The sequence below is a fragment of the Enoplosus armatus genome, chromosome 12 (genome assembly GCF_043641665.1).
Source record: "Enoplosus armatus isolate fEnoArm2 chromosome 12, fEnoArm2.hap1, whole genome shotgun sequence".
Taxonomy (NCBI): domain Eukaryota; kingdom Metazoa; phylum Chordata; class Actinopteri; order Centrarchiformes; family Enoplosidae; genus Enoplosus; species Enoplosus armatus.
Window position 1 is genome coordinate 7,698,669 of NC_092191.1, and position 19,438 is coordinate 7,718,106.

Genomic DNA, 19,438 nt, shown 5'->3' on the forward strand with positions numbered 1-19,438 from the left:
GCTCAGCCACTGATCAGCAGCAGTGACATTGTGGAGCAAAGCAACACTTCTGCAGCATAATCCATACTGATCCTTCATCAATACGTTCTACACCGACGTGTTTTCAGTTGCTAATAATACTGTATTTATTAACAGCCTGGAACAGCCTGGCATCACATCGCCTTTAGCAGCAGACTTTGTTTTGTTTGCACTAAGCCTATTATGAAAAGTGACATATTGAGAGGTGGTCCTGCATATTATCCGAGATAAAATCTGTATCTAGCTTTGTCCTTTTAAGCATCCATCTGTCACTCACAGTGTGAACTTTGTATGCATATATTGGCAAACATTTTGGGGCATGGAGGCGGACTATATGCTGCAAGAGTGGGTTGATGAGTTCCCCTCGCCATTGTGATACTTTTATGTATTTTCAAAATTATTTTTCCTGAAAAGTTTGGACCACATTGTAACTGGCATGAATTCAAGCTGGTGTTCTCTGTGAGGAGGAGGTAAACTACCACCAACCACTTTTTGTTTTTTAACCACAGAGTGATCATCCTCATTATACACAATCTATGCTCCACACTCACCAGCAGCAGCAGCAGCGGGGCTCTGTCCTGGATCAGTGGAGATGGGCTGAGGCAGAGAGAGACAGACCCAACAACACCGAGACCAACGGCCGCTGAGTGTAACCGTTACACAAGGAAAGGCTCGGGTAAGATGAGCCAGAACATTGAACGAAATCAGTTAACACTAATAAACGCAGGTTTGTTGTTTCGCACAGTTAAAGTTGTCGGTTATATCTTAGGAGAGCGGCTAAGACGAGTCGCCGATGTTAGCTAGTTATCGTGTATGACAAAACTTCTTTACCAGCACGTCAGATACCACTAGCTAGTATGGCGCTCTTGTTTGTAGCAGATCCAACAATACGGGAATGGCAGTCTTTTAGCTGGCAAATATATATCATGTTACATGTTTTGTGAATCGTTGTACAAGTTTGTGGTAGTCGCTAATAGCAGGCTAACCTGAGCCATGTCTCCCCAGTTAACTTGAGGCCAGCGAGCCAGATTCGCTGATGCTGCTAACACAAATGTTGTGGTAATCTGACGTGTCTGACGTTAGCTAACGTTAGCTGTTTGTGATTGTAACGTTACATTTTTACGTTATGCTGCGCGGGATTTGGAAGCTCGTTGGCTAAGTAGTTTGTTGTAGTAACTCAAGACATAAGTCAAGGTTACTAGTTAACACTGCCTAGTGAGTATCTTCGTTTTGTCCCGCTCTGGAAATACAAAAATCTAAACTAGCATACTGCTGTGGTACACTAGACCCTGCCTGAGTAATTATGAAGGCCAAAACCTGTCAAACCTGCTGGCCTTATGTGCTGCTTTCAGAGCCAGACTCTGACCAGAAATGACTCTTCTCAGCTCAACCGGAATGACCTGTCCCACCTTTGACCTGTAGAGAGCCAATTTAGTCCCAGCCCTTTCCCTGGATTGCCTCTGGTCCACTAGCATTTGTTTCACAGAGGATTTCTTTCATTGGTCTTTCTGAAACCACATACTAATCAACTACGACTATTGTGGACAATGAAATTCGACCTCAACACCTAGATTTGCCGTGTAGTTCAGATGTGGTGCGCACACTTAGGTGGGCATTAAAGCAACACAGGCTTTCTGCCCCACACTATTTCCAGCTGTTGTGTGACTTTGAATGATATGGCAGTGGTCTAAGATCATGAAAGGAAAATATTGACCCTCTCCTGGGCTATCCAGCTGCTCCTTACTGTAGTTTTATGACTTGTCCTGTGTGACCAGTTGGCTGCCATGTGAGGAGGACAAAGCCCCCCACTAAATGTAAAGAGTGAGTTTACTGGAGCGGGGGGATGTTTGACCTACAAAGAAGTCAACTAATATTACACAACCTTATCCAATGGTCTTCAGAGTTAGACCTTCAAACTTGTATGTGCAGGTTTCTGGTTCTCTCTTCTGGTATATTTTCATGTATTTTGTTAGTGTATCAGTCTCACTTTCTCTTGTTCACTGTTGGTCTTTTCCCAGTATTACATGTATTACACAGCCCTGCTCTTCAACCTACCACTTGTCAGCACAGACAGATTGATTTTATCTGTACATGTACACTAGTATCCTGGCAATGATCTGTATCCAGGTATCCTGGTTATGTATTTGAGCATGCAAACATCATATCCTGGCTTCAGAAACCTAAATATGCTACCTGGAGTACTCCAATAGAAACTGGGATTCTTTGTGTGTTTGTCCTCAACACGATGGATGGATCACACAATTAATTAGTCTGTAAAAAATGAATATGATGATAAATAATCTAATTGTAATCTATACACTAGAATAAATGTAAAAGTCTGACACTATTATGCAGATAAATAGTATTGTCAGATAACATTGTAAGATAAATTGTTCTTTAATTACTGGTGATAAGATGGAGAAGCCAAATCCAGCACCACATCAGCCAGAAACCAAACTGGGTTCATCCTTAACTGCAGAGACTTACGACAGAGATGGCTTGGAGGTGGAGGAGTCAAAGACTTGCCTGCAATGATAAGTGATCAGAAAACCTGAGTAATGTTGTGATCGAGTTTTCAGATAAGAACTGATAATCAGGGTTCTTGTGTTTCACATCAACATTTTCGGAATATGATCAAAGTAAACTGGGGTACTGGTGTGCATGTAAACATACTCAGTCATCATGAGTGCAATGTCCACCCAATCTGCGGAGCCTCATCATCTTTTCATGGGTTGCTTTATCAGGAATTTATTGAGTTTAAAACATTAGCATTAGATAGATAGATAGATCGGCCCAACCATATGTTCTGGCTGATATAAGCTAATTGCATAAATACTGCAGATATATTGGTGTCTGTGAATTTGAAGGCCAGTAAGTAACAAGAAATCGCTGTACAGAAATGCCAAAGATATGTCTGGATAATTCAGTGTGTCTATGTACATAGCTTGTCCACCAGAGAACAATGACAAGTTTATTTTTCAACTGTTAAACCTGTAATAACTGATTTCCTTTGGCCACGGAAACAAGTTGTGAACACATTTTAAGATGATATGGCAAACTTGTTAGCAAACAGTTGATTATTTACACATCCAGCAGTTACCGAGCAACATTATCATTCATTTGGAGTCATATTTCTGGCCACCTGTCGAATGTAAGTCTAGTATTAGCTCTGTTGTTGGTCTCCTGGGGGAAATATCAGGCTCTTTAGCAGCTAAATGCACCACCATGTTCAGCAGCTAGTTAGTAACTGCATCTGTCTGCTGTCTGGTGCTGAGCAGGTGGTGTACAGTGGGTTTTTAGAGCTTTTTCGCTGACAACAGCTGCCTGCTGCGTCCAAAAACGATGATATGAAAGCGATGAGAGTGAGCTGAAACAGTAAAGTTGGGGGCAGCAAAACAATGAGCAAAGTAATTTGCTACATTGTTATTATAAAAATATTGATTATAGCCACTTAAAATGTCCCGCTCAGTATATATTGGTAACAAATGACCCTCATTGAAAATACTTGTTTATGTTTTGTTTTTATGTTTTTAAAACTCTCAAAAATCCAGTATCTGCCTTACTATAGTTAGCACACCTATTTCCCCACAAGTACTTTGAATCTAGCCCCCCACTTTACCTGTCATTGAATTAAAAGCCTACATGGTGTACACGGCTGCCTGTTCACCTTGTTGGGATCTCTAACATCTATTCTGCATCACTGAAATGTGTGAGCATGCATGCTGATGAACTTGTGCACAGCACCTAATTTACATGATGACTAAACTCAACTAGAGACGCCTCTCACTCGCACATGACAATCCCTGTTTGTGTATTGTTGAGATAGTCGCCTCCGACAGTGTTGCTCCTTTCTCGTGCCTGTGTGTCAAATGGGATGACTCGGGTAGATGCAGGGGCTAACTGAGATGCTCTCAGCTCAGAGTCCATGCACAACAACCAGGCCTTTTGTCCCTGCTTTGCCCCCCCATCCACCCACACAGTGCTCATAATGTCCTGGAGAAAGAGCGTCTTTCTCTCTGCTTTCCAAAGACTCATCTCAATCACATATTTTAGGCTCAGCCCAAAAAGACTTAGCTTAAACAGGCTAATGTGACAATATGCCTACAGTAATGCTGCACCCACCCACACAGGGTTAGCCATTGACATGTGTGCATTCACACTCGTAGCACTAAACAGATGTACTCTAATCATTTACTTTTTTGTTGACTTCCAGTGAGCTGTAGGTTTCAGGGACGTGTCAAACCTCAGCAGGTTAAATATTGCACATTCTCTCCCTCGCAGCTCCTGAGGGCGTTTGTGTTGTGTCTTTGTGTCAAACATGGCTGAGCTCAGTGGCGTTGTTTTGTTTTTTTTTTGTTTTTTTTTACCAGGCTCAAGTGGGTGCTCAGCTGTGGAGGGAGGGGATAGAAGGGGCTGGCCAGAGGCTTGCCAAATCGGATGAGAGAGCAGTCGGGAGGAGATAGCACAGATAGTGAGAGAGGGGAGGACTGCAAGAGAAGAGGGAGAAGGAAAGAAAGAGAGCAGGCCAGGGGTGGGCGGAGGAGGAGGTAGAAGAGAGAGTGACAGTGTGTTACAAGAGAAAAAAAGAGGGACTCGCGGAGCAAAAAGAGGGAGAGAGAGTGGGTGAGGCTGATATAAAAGGATAAAGGCGGGGTTGTGGTTTGTGTCACATGATCCCCTGGCAGGCTGTAGCCTAGTGAGCTCCAGGTGGCAGAGAGACCCGAGATACAGTAGATACAGAGAGAAAAAGAGAGCGGGACACGCTAGCAAGGCTCGCCACAAAGACAACTGAAATTCCTCATTTACTCCCTCCCTCCTCACACATCTCCCTTTCCACTCTTTTCTCTCTGTCATTCAGGAATTCTTCCCAGTCCCGCTTGCCCCCGCTCCTCTCCAGTCCCGGCCCCAGCAGGCCAGGGAATGTCCCGGCGGCGAGATGCCTTACGTGGACCGACAGAACCGCATCTGTGGCTTCTTGGACATAGAGGAGAACGAGAGCAGTGGCAAGTTCCTGCGTCGTTACTTCATACTGGACACACAGCAGGGAAGCTTGGTGTGGTTCATGGACAACCCACAGGTAACTACACAGGGCTTTGTTAGCTTAGCTCTTAGCTTTATTTTTTTGGTGAGGGGGGGTCCTCCAGTTAACTCCAAAGGCTAATGTTTAATTTGTGGATGGAATATTGGACAATGTACAAGCAACTGCATGCCAGCTAACGTTAGTTAGTTATCAATGTGGATGACCAGCTCTCATGTAAATGCAGGCTAACTGCGAGCTAACCTGTCTTCAGTCATTGTGAACACAAAGCTAAGTTCAGGCTAAATGTTTCTGTCATCAGACAGCCGTACAAGGATGGCAGAACTTGCATTATGTAATTCTGGATGGCAGCAATTAAGAAGCACTCATTACAGGCACAGGAGTAGGTTAGGACTAATGGTGTGTTTTGGGTTTAAGCTATCGGCAGACAATTGTGTAAATCGGTTAGAATGAGGATAGACTGAGCTCATATTTGAACTCTAGTTCTTCTAGTCGTCTGAATGAGTCCATGTAGTGAGCACTGATATTTGCATTGGCCACAGTGGTTGTCATTTTCTGCTCTATGACCCTCACTGTCACAGTTATGACAGTGTCACCCTCCTCTTGCTTTGTACATCATGCTGGTTTGGAGCTGCTGTATTTGTAAGTGCGCTGTTCCATGAAGTATTCATAAATCGTGTAGTGCAGGAGAGATATTTAATAATTCAGTAGGTCTCTTTCTTTTTATAGGTTGAAAAAGCTTAAATTTTAATGATGTTAAATCTGGATCCCCTTGTTTTACAGCAAGAAACTGAAATTAACTATCATGAGTGTATTCAAAGTATACTGTACTTACCCTGTAATATTGACGTGCTTTGCAAAACTTCACTCTCCCTCCACAGCTAGAGCTCCTGTCTTAATAGAATGATGAATGGTTAGTTTTACCTTTCTCATTTTACGTACATTGTTCTTTTTACCATTCTCCCACAGAATCTGCCAATTGGTGCAGACTGTGTCGGCTCCCTCAAGCTCACCTACATCTCTAAGGTGAGAAGAAATAATACCACTGAAGCCTATCTCACACTAACATGATAAGATTATGTATAAATAGAATCAATTTACAGTATTTGGTTGGACCAGGAAGCTAATAATTATGAGCTTTGTCCCCCTCTAGGTCAGCGATGCCACTAAGCTGAGGCCTAAGGCAGAATTCTGCTTTGGTAAGAAAACGCTGATCATCACAATCTTATGATCTGTTATTAATTTCTCAGCATTAAAAATAGTAATTTCATAGTTTACTGGAGGAGTAGGGCCATAGAAAAGTCACTGATTTCTTTTTCGTTTTACATACATATATTTCTTTCTTTCTTTTTCTATACTGGCATGATGTAGCTAATGAGTCTTGAACGTACATCTTGTAAAAGTTTATAACTTAAGAAATCCCGGCAGTGATGTGCAAACATCAGCATCACATGTTGACTAAACTAAGTACACTTGATATAACCTAAGGGACGAGGTTTGCTGTCCCTCTCTGTCCTCTAAATTTGGTTAAGCACTGCTCTCCACATACTTTCTCCACCATTGACCAGATTGGCCTTGTTCAACATTGTCTGTTTAGCCAACACACAAAGATGCAGGAGGCTACAGCAGCTGATGATCTGAGTTTGTGTTGATCAGGTTGAACTATTTTAGGATTGCTTGAGCCTTTCAGATTTCAAAACCCTAATCAATGAGATGGTTGTTCTTTGATCATATTTCTAAATTGAATAACTTCAGAGGCTCCACAGTTAGACATTATAATTGTCTTTAATATACTGCAGAGAAGCTGTGGTTTTCTTCTTGACTTCTTTCCTATTAATCTAAATATTAAAGGTAACTTGTGGAGTCCCATTTGTAATTCACGCCAGAATTAGGCAGTAATACAGACTTTATGTTGTGGAAAAGACACCAAACGAAAAATGCACACATCCGATCATAATTTCAATTACAGTACAATCAAGTAAAGATTTACTAATTGAAATCTGACTTTCTTTCTCTCACTTGAAATGCCCTTGTTCCTAACCTTCACAACAGCTTATGTGGGTGCAAAATACTGAACCTTAACCTTCAATGCACACTCTTGATGTTTGTCCTAGACGTCTCACCCTGTGTGGTCAGGACGGGAATGAAAAATGTTGCATAAATATGAACCATCATCAGATTATTTAGGAGTAAACCTCCATTCCCTGTTATTGTTTACTGGCCCTTCTCCTCGTCTTCTATCCGCTTCAATAGCAGGAAATACTAGTGTGTTGGCTACCGTGACTGTGTGTCTGGCTGCGTGTGCGCACCAGTTGCCTTGTTGAGGTTTCGACAGGATGCTGGCATCCTAATCGGAACCTGATTCAGAGATGCATGAAGTTATTTTTAAACTGCCGTTTGCGGGCCACATGTTTTGCTGATATCTATGAATCCTGCTGCTCCCCCTCTTCCTGCATCTAGCATCTGAAGAAGAAACATAGGGTGAAAAAGTGTTTAGGAAAGTTAGGTAATGGCCGTCACATTTACAGATCTTTTTACAGTAAGAACGTATGGTCTTGGTTGCAGTTGTGATTGATGATGCATCTGTGCCTTGTGTGTGGGTGAGAGAGATCAAGAGAAGTCCATTTGTGTGAACTTCTCAGCGGCACACATTGTTTTATATATGTGTAACTATGAGTCAGATCTGATACCCCCTCCTCCAAGATTTGTCTTCCCAGAGTCCAGACCACTACACTCACCACTACCAAGCAGTTTACCTCTGCCAAACATACAGTGGACACATTTGGATGTTGGATTAATTCATGCTTGTCATCTGAATGAGACCAGACAGACAGATTTATTTACTGGGAAGTGGAAAAAAGAGAGAGCGAGGTCTTGCATGTCTTAAGAGCTGGACCAAACACACAGAACAAGGAAGAATGATCCTCATTGTGCCACAGAGTTTGAGCTCTTGGTGCCTTTTACAACTCGCCCCCGCCAGATTTACCAGTCCAGCTTTAATGTAATTTATTCACATGGTGTCGAAAGGAAATAGAGGAGACACAAGGACGGTTTGAGATGCAGAATTGAAGGATTTATGGTAGAGAGAGTGAGAGAATGAGAGACTTGAGTTCTTTCAGCTCCTAAATCCTGATCCATAGCTAATCAGCATTTGACCCAAAAATTTCTTTGTGATTGAAAATGGGGTTTTCTCATGTTCACATGGGTGTGAAAATGTGCGAGAATATTTGGCGGTTGATAGCCGTGAGCTTTTCTTCTCTACGTCATGGTTAGAAGTGGGTAGGTGGTGGCAGACTGAGGCAGCTGAATCTAGCTGGGTCATCATCCACATGGAAACAGAGTGCTGCTGGTAGTGTGTGGGAGAGTCCCTTGGCTCAGTTGTTTTTCACTCACAGATAAAATCTGTGGCACTGGATCTGTTCTTCTGACACTCATATTTTCTGTACAAGAAAGGCCAAAAGCAGTTGGTCAACACTAAGTTCATAGTACATCTTTGTACTTGTAGTGCTTATTTGCATGTGATTCATGTCAAACACAGAATGAATCAGATAATGCAGTGTAGAGAATGTGGTCTGACTGTGACTGAAGGGGTCTGGATATACTTTCACTCTTTCTACTTTTCCCACCACTGTTTTTTTATGATCTATTAGTCATCAATGCTGGGATGAGGAAGTTCTTCCTGCAGGCCAATGACCAGCAGGATCTCGTGGACTGGGTCAAAGCTCTCAATAAAGCCACCAAGATCACTGTGAGACAAACACACACACACACACACACACACACACACACACACACACACACACACACACACAGCCCATCCCTGATTCAGCTGTACTAACCTGTTCTTTTTGGCTCATGTTTTATCACTTGGAGAAACTTTTATTTCTTCCTCTTCTGTAAAAATAAGTGAGTCGACTGTCAAGAAACTAGATATGAGTGAGTCAGAGCGTGACTAACAGGATGCTGTATTGTTGTATTGAGTGCTGGGATAAAGAACTTTTCCCATTGTTCTCCATGAAGCTTTTAACCATTCAGAAAGGAAATAGGTATTAAATGTTAATTAAATTAAAGGCTTGTCGACTTCTGCATACATACAAGTTACGTACTTGATTTTAACTATGGACAAAAGGCTCCATCCTACAGATGAATTCCACAAAACAAATATTTCTGTTTTAATATTTGTGTGTTGTCCTCAAACTTCTCAGGTCAGATGTGTGTGTGTGTGTGTGTGTGTGTTTGTTTTCTGAAGGTGCCAAAGTTGTCTGATGGGCAGCAGAATGCAGAGAACCAGAAGGCTCTGCCGGATGTCGTCGGGCCCAAGAAACAAGTCTCTTATAGGACAGAGATCATTGGAGGAGTCCCCATCGTCACCCAGACGCAGGTAAACGTGAGCCACACATGTAGATTTTGACACCTACAGGGAAACACTCATAGAATATATATATAAACAGTATATCATAAAATCACCAACTATTTTGATAATTGAGTAGTCATTTATCAACCAAAATGCCTAAAACTTAAATTTTTACAGATTAATCGATAATGAAAATAATCTTTGGTTGTGGTATACATTTATTATATATATATATGTCCTTGTGGTAAATTGTGATAAATTAGCCCTCTGACTGTACGAAATTTGTCTGTTTTTTGGAAATGTTGTTGGAACTTCCAATTACAATATTTCTGGTGTCCTTCACCCTTAAGCATGACGGTGGTGATGGTGCAGACAGAGCGGAGCGTGAGGCCATGCATCGCTCCCACAGCCAGCTGCCGTATTTCCTGGGCAGGCCAACTCAGGAGCACACCGTCATCAAGTCGGGCTACTGCGTCAAGCAGGGAGCTGTGGTGAGCACCTGCCGCTCTCCTGGTTCTCTGCTGGGTTGAGTTTGTTTTCACTCGGCCTTCTGGTACCATTCAGAGAATTCTGCTTCTTCCTAAAACATCTTTTAAATTAGACATGTGGTGGTGGCCGGCGTACCTGGCAACACACTTTTCTGAAAAATCAACTGCATTTAGGAAGCCTCCCAAAGCACATGTAACACCATTTATGATTAATGGCACAGTTTTAGTCTTATGACTTGCTGAATGTGAGATGATGAGATTTCTCCTCGATTAAGGTAAAGAATTTGGTTGCCTAAGGAAGTGCAGCTTCTCCACTGTGTACAGTTCTATACATGCCCAAGAATAATGGACTTCCCCCTCTATATATATATGTATATATATGTGTGTGTATATTTATATTTATATATATATATGTGTGTGCCTGTGTGTATATATACGTATATATATATATATATATATACGTATATATATATAGACATCGTAAAATGTGTAGAAACTAGATTATAGCTAGAAATAAAATGGTGCTTCCATTATTGTAGCAAATGTGACAGATCTTGTTTTGCCTGGAAATTATACAACATCATAACATGAACCTCTTTTTCCCCTTTTTCCCTAGATGAGGAACTGGAAGCGGCGATATTTCCTACTGGAAGAAAACTCAATGAGTTACTTCAAGTCAGATTTGGTAATTAACTTTGTTTAAGTTATGTGAAGCCTTTGAGGAATGTATTTATTGATGATACACAGTATACCCACAGTCTGAAGCAGAGTAACAGCAAACACACAGTCCCGAGTTCTGACATGTTTTATCCGCAGTGTGTGGAATTCAATGCCTTCGCTTCACATGTCCTATCATGCCTTGTTCCCCCCTGGCCTTTCTTATATATATACAGACACACACACACACACACACACAGACGGTCTCAAGATAATACTGCAGGTCCCATACCCTGTCCTTGTCCCCCCCTGTCCGGGTCTGCCCTTATTTGACAGCTTTATCTGTCTATTTGGCTATCAACAGGCCCCAAGGACACAGACTCTCTGTCTGCTGTATCAAATGGTCGGGTCAAGAAAGTTACAACCATCAGGGTTTTTAGTTTGCAGTCTGCTACTTCAGGGAAAATGAAACAGAAAAAGACAACCTTGTTTTCAGCCAACTCATCAGGAAAGGCATTTGTAATACACATGCAATTTGTGAAATTTACTCTGTGTGTATCAGTTGTTAAGTTTTGGTTTCTTTAAGTATTATAAAGTGTTATTTTCTTTCCTTTAGGAGAAAGAGCCTCTGAGAATGATCCCACTGAAGGAAGTTCACAAAGTCCAGGAGTGCAAACAGAGGTATTTAACATGTCCCAGCATTTTCCCATCGTACAAAAAAATGTCTTTTGTCCAGGAGGATGGTGTTTACCTTTTCTGAGAGGAAAGATATATGCGAGATAAATGTGATCTGACTTGTTTTTCGCTTTTGTTGTAGTGATATAATGATGAGAGATAATCTGTTTGAAGTCGTCACCACATCAAGGACTTTTTTCATACAGGTAGGATGTTTTCGGGTGTAAAAGGAATCTACAGTCGATTCTCATACACATACTCAGACTTCTACAATGTTCATTAAAACTGTGATTGCTCTCTTGCTTGTCTCCATGTCTACCAACAGTCTCCCCTTGCATCGCTAATCTCATTTTGATTTTGAGTTGAGTTTGAGTCTCACTCTCCTCTCAGTCACTCACAGTCCTTTTCTTTTATGTCTCCACTAGGCGGACAGCCCAGAGGAGATGCACAGCTGGATCAAGGCTGTCTCAGGGGCCATTGTGGCCCAGCGGGGACCTGGGAGGTCTGCTGCCACAGTATGTATCTTGCACTTACACTACAGCACAATGTCACCATAGAATGGATTCAAGCATCGTTACAGACCTTAAGTGTGGAACAAGGGAAATGACTTCAGACTTGACTTGCATGTGCAGAACTTGAGACTTACTTATACTGAGTGACACTACTCACACGACAAGTCAAGACTTTTCACAAGACTTATTTGTATTGTTTCACTCATGTCATTTATTGATTATTGTTTGCAGTTTCTTGCGCTCACAAGATCTCATACAGCTGTCAGAGCTGCAAGGGACTTCATCTCAAACAGATGCAGAGTAGCAGAAACAGTAGTTTGGCAGTATGTTTCAGATGAATTTACCCTGTGACCACCTTATTACTGTATTTTACACAACATTAAGTGGGACATTAAGCTCAAGTTGTGCTTGTATAGTCTGAAAACAAGGTTGATGAAGCTAAATACTGCTCTGTATTTGCCAGCTCCAGAGCGGCGGGCCGGTACAGGGTCTTGGGACAATTGCTCCCAAACCGCAAGGAAAAACATGATTTGTGGAGAAAAAGCTGATTATTTAATAGACTATTGTAGGCTATTTCTTCATCCTTTTTCGTCACCACCCAACAGCAAAATACAATACCATTTTTTGTTTTGTTTTTTAAGATGGCCATTTTATGCCTTTTATTAGACAACCGACAGTTAAGAGATAACAGGAAATGAGAGGAGAGAGAGATGGGGAACGACATACGCTGGACGCAAACTGGGGACGTTGCGGCTCATATTCAGCACCTTAACCCCTGAGCCACCAGGCACCCCTGTACTGATGTTTAACTAAAGTAGGTCATCAGTACGCAAGATAACCAGTGATGACAGACTGGTGTACTCACACAGACCACCAAATCTGTGAGTTTTAGAACCACTTAATTACTGTTGCTCAATCAGCAGCCTACATGCATAGAGACAGGCAGCCAAACTTGGCAGGTGAGAAGAGGGAAGTAAACCAGCTCCATAGTCCTGACTGCAGAGGAGACAGTGTCCTCTGCTGCAGTTGGTCCCTGCTGGTTAGACTGGATTCATCTCAACACCTCTGCGCTGTCTCTTTCTCTACAGTTCCCTCTTTCTTGCCTCCTGTGTCTCTCTCTCTCTCTCTCTCTCCCTCTCATGCTTGTTTTTCTCTCACCACCCTTTTCATCTCCTGTGCCTCTTCTCTCTATCCTTCTTTTCCCTTTCTTTCTTTGTCACATTCTCTCCACCTCCTCCTCTCCCTGTGGGCAGACGGCCCATCTGCTCTAATACTGCTTTGCACTGTGTTGTTGCAGATGCGGCAGGCCAGACGGCTGTCGAACCCCTGTATACAGAGGTATACGTCCCGAATCGGGGAGTGCAGCAGCACGTATGTCAGCTCGTCTAAATCCCCCCTTTAAACTACAAGTTCACCCTTTTTTTAATACTGTTTTCCACTCACTGGCTGGCCCTTTGTGGTTGTAGACATTATGAGAGCAGATCAGATCTGACACATCTGATTCTCCTTTTTTTCTAAGAGCCAACCACGTTCCTAAGTATGGCTGTGATAACCCAACAAGCGCTCCTCCCTTCACGCCCTCGTCCTCGCTGCTTCTCTCATCCACTTCTCCTCCTCCTCTGCTTTTCTTTTTGCCGCACTGTCACTTCAAGCTCAGCTCAAAGTTTGAGCCCATTTTATTCAGTGCGCTCAGATTGTTCCCATTTAAACATGTACATAAAAATCTTTAATTTTAAGACTTGAGGTGTGCTTGATTTAGCTTCTCTCGCATGTGATGATTGTGGCCTCGAGCCTGGCAACCAAAATCAAGCACACCCCAAGTCGTTCAAATACCATAAGTAATATTTTTGTCCAGGTACAGAATGACTCTGAAAAGCTGGAATATGACCATCTAACCATCGGAAAGACCTGCAGTCACTGCCTCCCTCCCTCCCCTATGGCTTCACTTGCACAGCTTTCACCTGTCCTCAACATTGTTGATGATGCTTCAGTGTAAAAAATAGAAATATACATGTACAATCCATGCACAAACATGCACTCACTGCATGGCCGAGCAGCTTAGCTATGAATACCTGAAGCCTGTGTCTATCTCTGTCTTTATTACTGGGTACATGTGTCTTTCACACCTTCTGTTTCTCTTCCCTTCATGCTCTGTTATCTCTGCAGTCTGCTGCAGCTGTGTACCTGTCTTAGATGTGTGACATCCTGCTTGTCTCTCCTCCTCCCTCCTGTCCGCTGCCTGTATGTTTTTTTTTTTCTCTTTCTCATACACATGATAAAAAAATACTTGTTTACATGTTGACTTCCTTAACCTTTTGTGTGCTAAATGTTGAACATTTTAACAGCTTTGAAATGAGGACTTGCCAATGCTGAATCCACACGTCCAGAGTCTCTATTGGTTTTCATAGTGCTGTGAATATTTGGGTTTGTAAGAGCTATTAGACTTAACTGCGGGCAGTTCCCAGTCTTCATTGGGGTAGATTATCTGAGCATCTGTCTAACGGCCCCTATAAGTCTGCATGAGCTTGATTTTGGACCTTTGGATTCAGCATAAAGAATCTGTAAAACAGGTGTGGCTCTCCCAGGTTTGTTAGACATGTTTGTGCTAGGAAATTGATTCTTTAACCTTGTGATGCTTAAGTGATACTTTTTGACTTGTGAAACCTCTGATCGATAAGTCACAGGGTGTCGCTGCTGTAGCACCGTGTGGGAGAAACTATATGTCAAAATACAGGATCTTAAAGTTGACGCAGATGTTTGTATCGGAGTCTTTTGATGCTTTATAGCCGGGATATTCCTCTAACCAACATTTCACCAGCTGCTCAATGGCAACCTATTTTTTGCTTTCACTACCTCTGCTGTGTTTTTTCTGTCTTCCCATGCTTCTGTTCTGTGTTTCAGAGATTGAAATATGACAATGAAAAGCTGTGAAATAATGAGCAACAGCCAACCACTGCTTCCTAAGGCACTCTGCTCCTCCACTGCAACCTGTTGAGACTACCAAAACTAAAACCTGCTGACACTACTACCACTACTCCCGCTACCTCTACTACTACTACTACTACTACTACTACTACTACTACTACTGCTACTCCCACCATCTCCACTCTCTTGCAATGCTACATTCTTCAGCAACCTTCAGTACCAACTCTGCTAAAGCTGCATCAGGCCACACATGTTGGTTTTAATTCAGTCTGAAACTCACTTTGGCTCTTCTCAAATAAACTACACATATCAGGATTTGACTTACTTACTAACAACCACTCATCTTGTCTCCCTCATTCTTGCTTTCTCTGCTGTTTCTGCTGCAGGAACACGTCAGCCGTTCCACTTTCTACCGCAGCCCCGCGGGTCCCCCCGTCCCTCGGTCGCCCATATCTGCCATGCCACCATGCTACCCAGAGTGGGGGGCTGCTGTCACGTGCGGCACACGCCCGCAGCCTGGCGTGGGACAGCGAGCACTTCATGAGCCTGCTGCCACGGCCCAGTCACAGCCTCACGCCAGCACGCCTGTCCCTGCAGGAGACGCGCCTGGCAAAGTGACCCACGAACCACCTGTGACCACCATCAAAAACTCTGAGGAGTCACCGTGGCGACGGCGGAGCAGTTTTGAGCCCCACATGCCTGAACCACCCCCGGACCTGGATGACGCTGACCTGCCAGTGAGCGAGGTCTGAGCCGTTGAACTGGACATTAAAACGCGAATATCTGGATGGATGTTGGCAGAGATTCCATAGATAAAGAGTAAACCGAAACAGGTGTTTAAAAAGGGCAGGCATTGGTTTTCAAACCAAAACTGTTGGCGGATGACAGTGTACAACATCACAAACTCATCTTTTGAGCTCCTCCGTCAGTGCCGTCAGTGTGCTAGAGAAACGAGTTGGGTCACCACTGAACTGCACTCGTGTGCCAAAGACGACCCAGTCTTCACCCACACCCCTCCGCCTGCCTGCTGTCACATTTACAATCGTGTATTTATTTCCTAAGAGTTGATGTTGTCAAACAAAACTACAAATTTGAGTTAACCTTACTTTAACCTGTATAGGCACAGTGATGTGTTCAGTGGTCTTAGCGGGCGGAGGATGTTTGTAAACCACTTTGTGCCAAGAAAATAAGGGAGCTTTCAAGGGTGTTAGCTATTTCCTCTTGTCTGAAAAGAGTGTTAAAACTGAGGACTGGCTTTTCATCAGCTCTCCAATCTATTCATTTAAACTGTGTGGTCTATTCATACACTCACTATTGTAACCCTGGATTTGTCTACTATTGTCGGCCAGTGTTAGGGATATGTGACGAGTGTAGTCTGAGATCAAATCACTCACTCATGCAAATTATAATTCAAAGACAGATTCTGGACTGCTCTAGGACTAGATGCAGAAATGTGTGTATGACCCAGTGTGTAAAATAATGCAAGACCAAATGCATTGCAGCCACGTTTCTTTTTTTAACAGTTGCCAAGCTTTTGACTTACATTTCTCTTTATTTTTTAAATATATCAGAGTGTTATGTTGCTCAGTCATATAATGGTGTCCTCACTGTTGTTGACCACAAGCTGAAGTAGCTTACATGTAAATCTACAGTGAATAGTTTGTACAGTTAATCCACCTCTGGCAGTAAAGTGAGAGTTTGACTGTGCAGAAGCGCAAAAGAAAAACAACATTTTTGAAAGCCGTCACAGTCCATGCATCACTTCACAACCTGAATCGGTCTCTTTGCGAAAACTACATTTCAGCGTACCAGACTGTGTGGACTTTGCGTGGGAAAGGAACAATAGCGTAATAAGTAAACAAGAAGTCCAAGGAGTATGCTTGTATACATTTTGTAATTCATAGTAATAAAAACTTCAACAATAGGGCAGAGTCCGTTATAGATAAGCTTCATGTTCTGACAGTCTGGGTAATAACAGGCTCACATGAGTTAACTAAACTTTCAGTCCGTGGTTTTGAAGATGATTATACTTTGTGAACACCATGCAAACATTTTGGATCATGGTTTAACAGAAAAACAACATTCAAGCTCACACACTTCCGTTGCATGTTAACATTTTAATGATTCCTCAGATTTTCTTTCTGTTTGTAGTTTTTATCTACGGCCGCTCTGTGTGTTGTGTGTTTTCAGAATAGAGCTGTGTGCTGCAGATTTATTTTTTATATGCTTTTAGTGTTTCCTGATCGTGTTCCTTGTACCTGTGTTGCCAACCCAGCAGGAGGCAGCTGCCTCATGGTTTTATTTTAAAATGTCAAACTGTAGTCCTGCTAAATAATACACACTAATCTTCTTTTTTGTTAAAGTGCCGGCTTCATTTCAGCCCAACAAAGTCCAAGCTATTTCACCCCTTTTCAGTCTGGTGTAATTGGTTTGAATTGTCTCTATTTATTATGTGGATGACTTGAAAAGAAAGAAGAAATAAACACTGAAAATGTGACCAGGCTCCTGTAGTATCACTCTGTAGTGTGCCAAGAGCACAATCAGTCTGTTAAGGTAAAGTGAGAACTTTAGTAAGTCAGGAAAGAAAGAAATGCACCATTGTTGACCTTTATACCCTGATTTGATTATTCACCAAGGCTCCCTCTGCCCTCTTGTGGTGAGTGAAGAAACTTCACACTGGTTCACTGGTTCAAAAAAGCACCATCTACCAGAATGAAAGCAGAGAAAAAGATTAACAGAAAATACATATGACATACATGAATATTACTTAAATAAAAGTATTCATGATGTAAAAAAAAAAAAAGAATAGCCCCTGTAAATCTTATACTATATTTTCATGTTTCATAAGTTCAAATGTTTTGTGGGTGAAATATTAATCTCCACGAGCAACTAAAGTTGTCATACGTACGTCATAAGTACAATATTTACCTGTGGTGGAGAAGAAGTATAAAGTAGTATGAAATGGAAATAAAGTAATGAGGTGCTTGTTAATATGGCTTTGTAGCATGTGTGTACAGATGGATTTACAGAGTGAGATCATGGAGCAACACTGAATATGTAAAGCCTCTTTTATCAGTCAGCTGTGACATATTCTGGGCTTCAGTCTTTGTATGTGCAGTACATCGTGGATTCTGCATGTGTAGGCAGCAGGGAGTTGAAAAGGATTGTGTCAATGGTTTGCAGAAAAGAGGACATGGATGTAAAGCTCTTGGATATACTGTAGTTCTCTTTACCCCATCTTCACGTAGTACATCTCAGCTGCTTATTGGAGAATGCAAGACTTTGGTGTGGCTTCAGGCGAGCCCCTTTTGGCCTCTCGAGGGCCTCCCTCACAGCCAAGACGCCACTGCAGACTGGAGGAGAGATCACACAGACCTCAGTGGCGTCCATCCTTGGCTACGCTCACTGGCCTTGGTTGGAGAATGGGTGTTCCTTATAGATGAGGTTGTTTTCATCTGCGGATTTTCCCACCGTTTTCTCGCCTACATCTTTGTGCTCCACGAGTATCGCCACATAATGGGTCCGATGATGCTGTAAGGTCTTACTACTGCTGTATGCGATTCATTCATTTTTAGATCAGTCGACGGTGTTTGTGTGTGTGTGTGTGTGTGTGTGTGTGTCGTTATGCGTCAAAATGACATGCTTTAGAAATGAATGAACCCTGTAATTTAACTCTAAACAATAAGCCTACCTTGAATTCTGGGTAGAAGCCTACACTGTACACTTTTATGGTATCCTGTGCTGCACAAGGCAGTCCAGCCTTTGAGAGCACATGACTGCCCTCCATCCCTTTATGCCCCTCTCTAATTGCCTTTTGGATACAGAGGCTTGTGTTACCCCGAGCTCCAGCACACCACAGGGGGCCTCGTCCTTCAAGTCCCACCATTCCTACGCAGCGGCTCTGAGAGGTGCTCCCCCGCATCCAGCCACACCATTTAAACCAAGAGCCATTAATACAACGCCGTGCCCATAATCAATCACATTGTATTGAGGTGTTTTACGACACTGATTCATTGCCTCAGTGTTTACTGGATTCTTTTACAGCTCACCACAGACATCTAAACAGAGATTTGTTGTTCGCCAACACTGATCCCTAGTGTCTTAATACTGGAAATGTGTGTCATTTCAACAAACAATCAATTTATTTTATGCCATTTCCAGAGAAAATTAGTTTTCCATTAAGCATGTGGCACAAGTGGTAATTGAAAGAAATGTTTAGATTACTCTTTGATTGATTTACACTTTAACTTGGGAGGCAATGATTATTGTTATTTGGATTTCCCCATTAGATGTTGTTTATTTCCCAGCCAGCCCATTATAACCCATAGAGCTGGGATAAGGCCCTAATAAATGGATAAATTATGTTCTCAATTTTCCAATTAGAACAAATTTGGCTGTTTATAAGGGCTACGTGAAAGCACTACATTAACTACACAAATCCCTCAACTTTTTTTCCACCGCTGATTTTCCTAAATAGCCATAAGGTTTGTGTGGATGCCAGGAGTGACTAATTCATAAAGGGAGTAGTTAAAAACAACACGCAGGAAATAGGCCTGCAGGATGTGTGGAGGGCTGTGAAGCATATAAAACATCTGGGCTGCATGGCTCCTTCCACTACTGGGGTTTTAATGTTCTATTTTTATTTGTTTGTAAATAATGAAATCAGGGTCAATGCCAAGAGCAGCAAACACTGGCACGCTGAAATGTCCTTGAGCGTTCCTCTGAGTGTCTGCCAGCTCCAGAGGGGCAGTCAGGTGACCTTGACCTTCTC

The 19,438-nt window shown here is 42.4% G+C and overlaps 1 protein-coding gene across 1 annotated transcript; it reads left to right on the forward strand.

Annotated features, from left to right (window-relative positions):
• Nucleotides 1-620: 620 nt before the first annotated feature.
• LOC139293914 (pleckstrin homology domain-containing family A member 1-like) lies at nucleotides 621-17,164 on the forward strand. The gene is made up of 12 exons (XM_070915587.1): nucleotides 621-694; nucleotides 4,877-5,095; nucleotides 6,026-6,082; nucleotides 6,210-6,255; nucleotides 8,707-8,804; nucleotides 9,306-9,437; nucleotides 9,761-9,901; nucleotides 10,515-10,583; nucleotides 11,172-11,236; nucleotides 11,373-11,436; nucleotides 11,656-11,745; nucleotides 15,054-17,164. The coding sequence occupies exons 2-12, from the start codon at nucleotides 4,955-4,957 to the stop codon at nucleotides 15,417-15,419; spliced, it is 1,269 nt and encodes a 422-aa protein (XP_070771688.1). The 5' UTR covers nucleotides 621-694; nucleotides 4,877-4,954; the 3' UTR covers nucleotides 15,420-17,164.
• Nucleotides 17,165-19,438: the final 2,274 nt, after the last annotated feature.

Coding starts and splice junctions, on each gene's coding strand:
- LOC139293914 (XM_070915587.1), top strand. CDS start 4,955: ATGCCTTACGTGGACCGACAGAACCGCATCTGTGGCTTCTTGGACATA. Junction 6,083..6,209: donor AGCTCACCTACATCTCTAAG/GTGAGAAGAAAT, acceptor GTCCCCCTCTAG/GTCAGCGATGCCACTAAGCT. Junction 11,237..11,372: donor GTCCAGGAGTGCAAACAGAG/GTATTTAACATG, acceptor CTTTTGTTGTAG/TGATATAATGATGAGAGATA.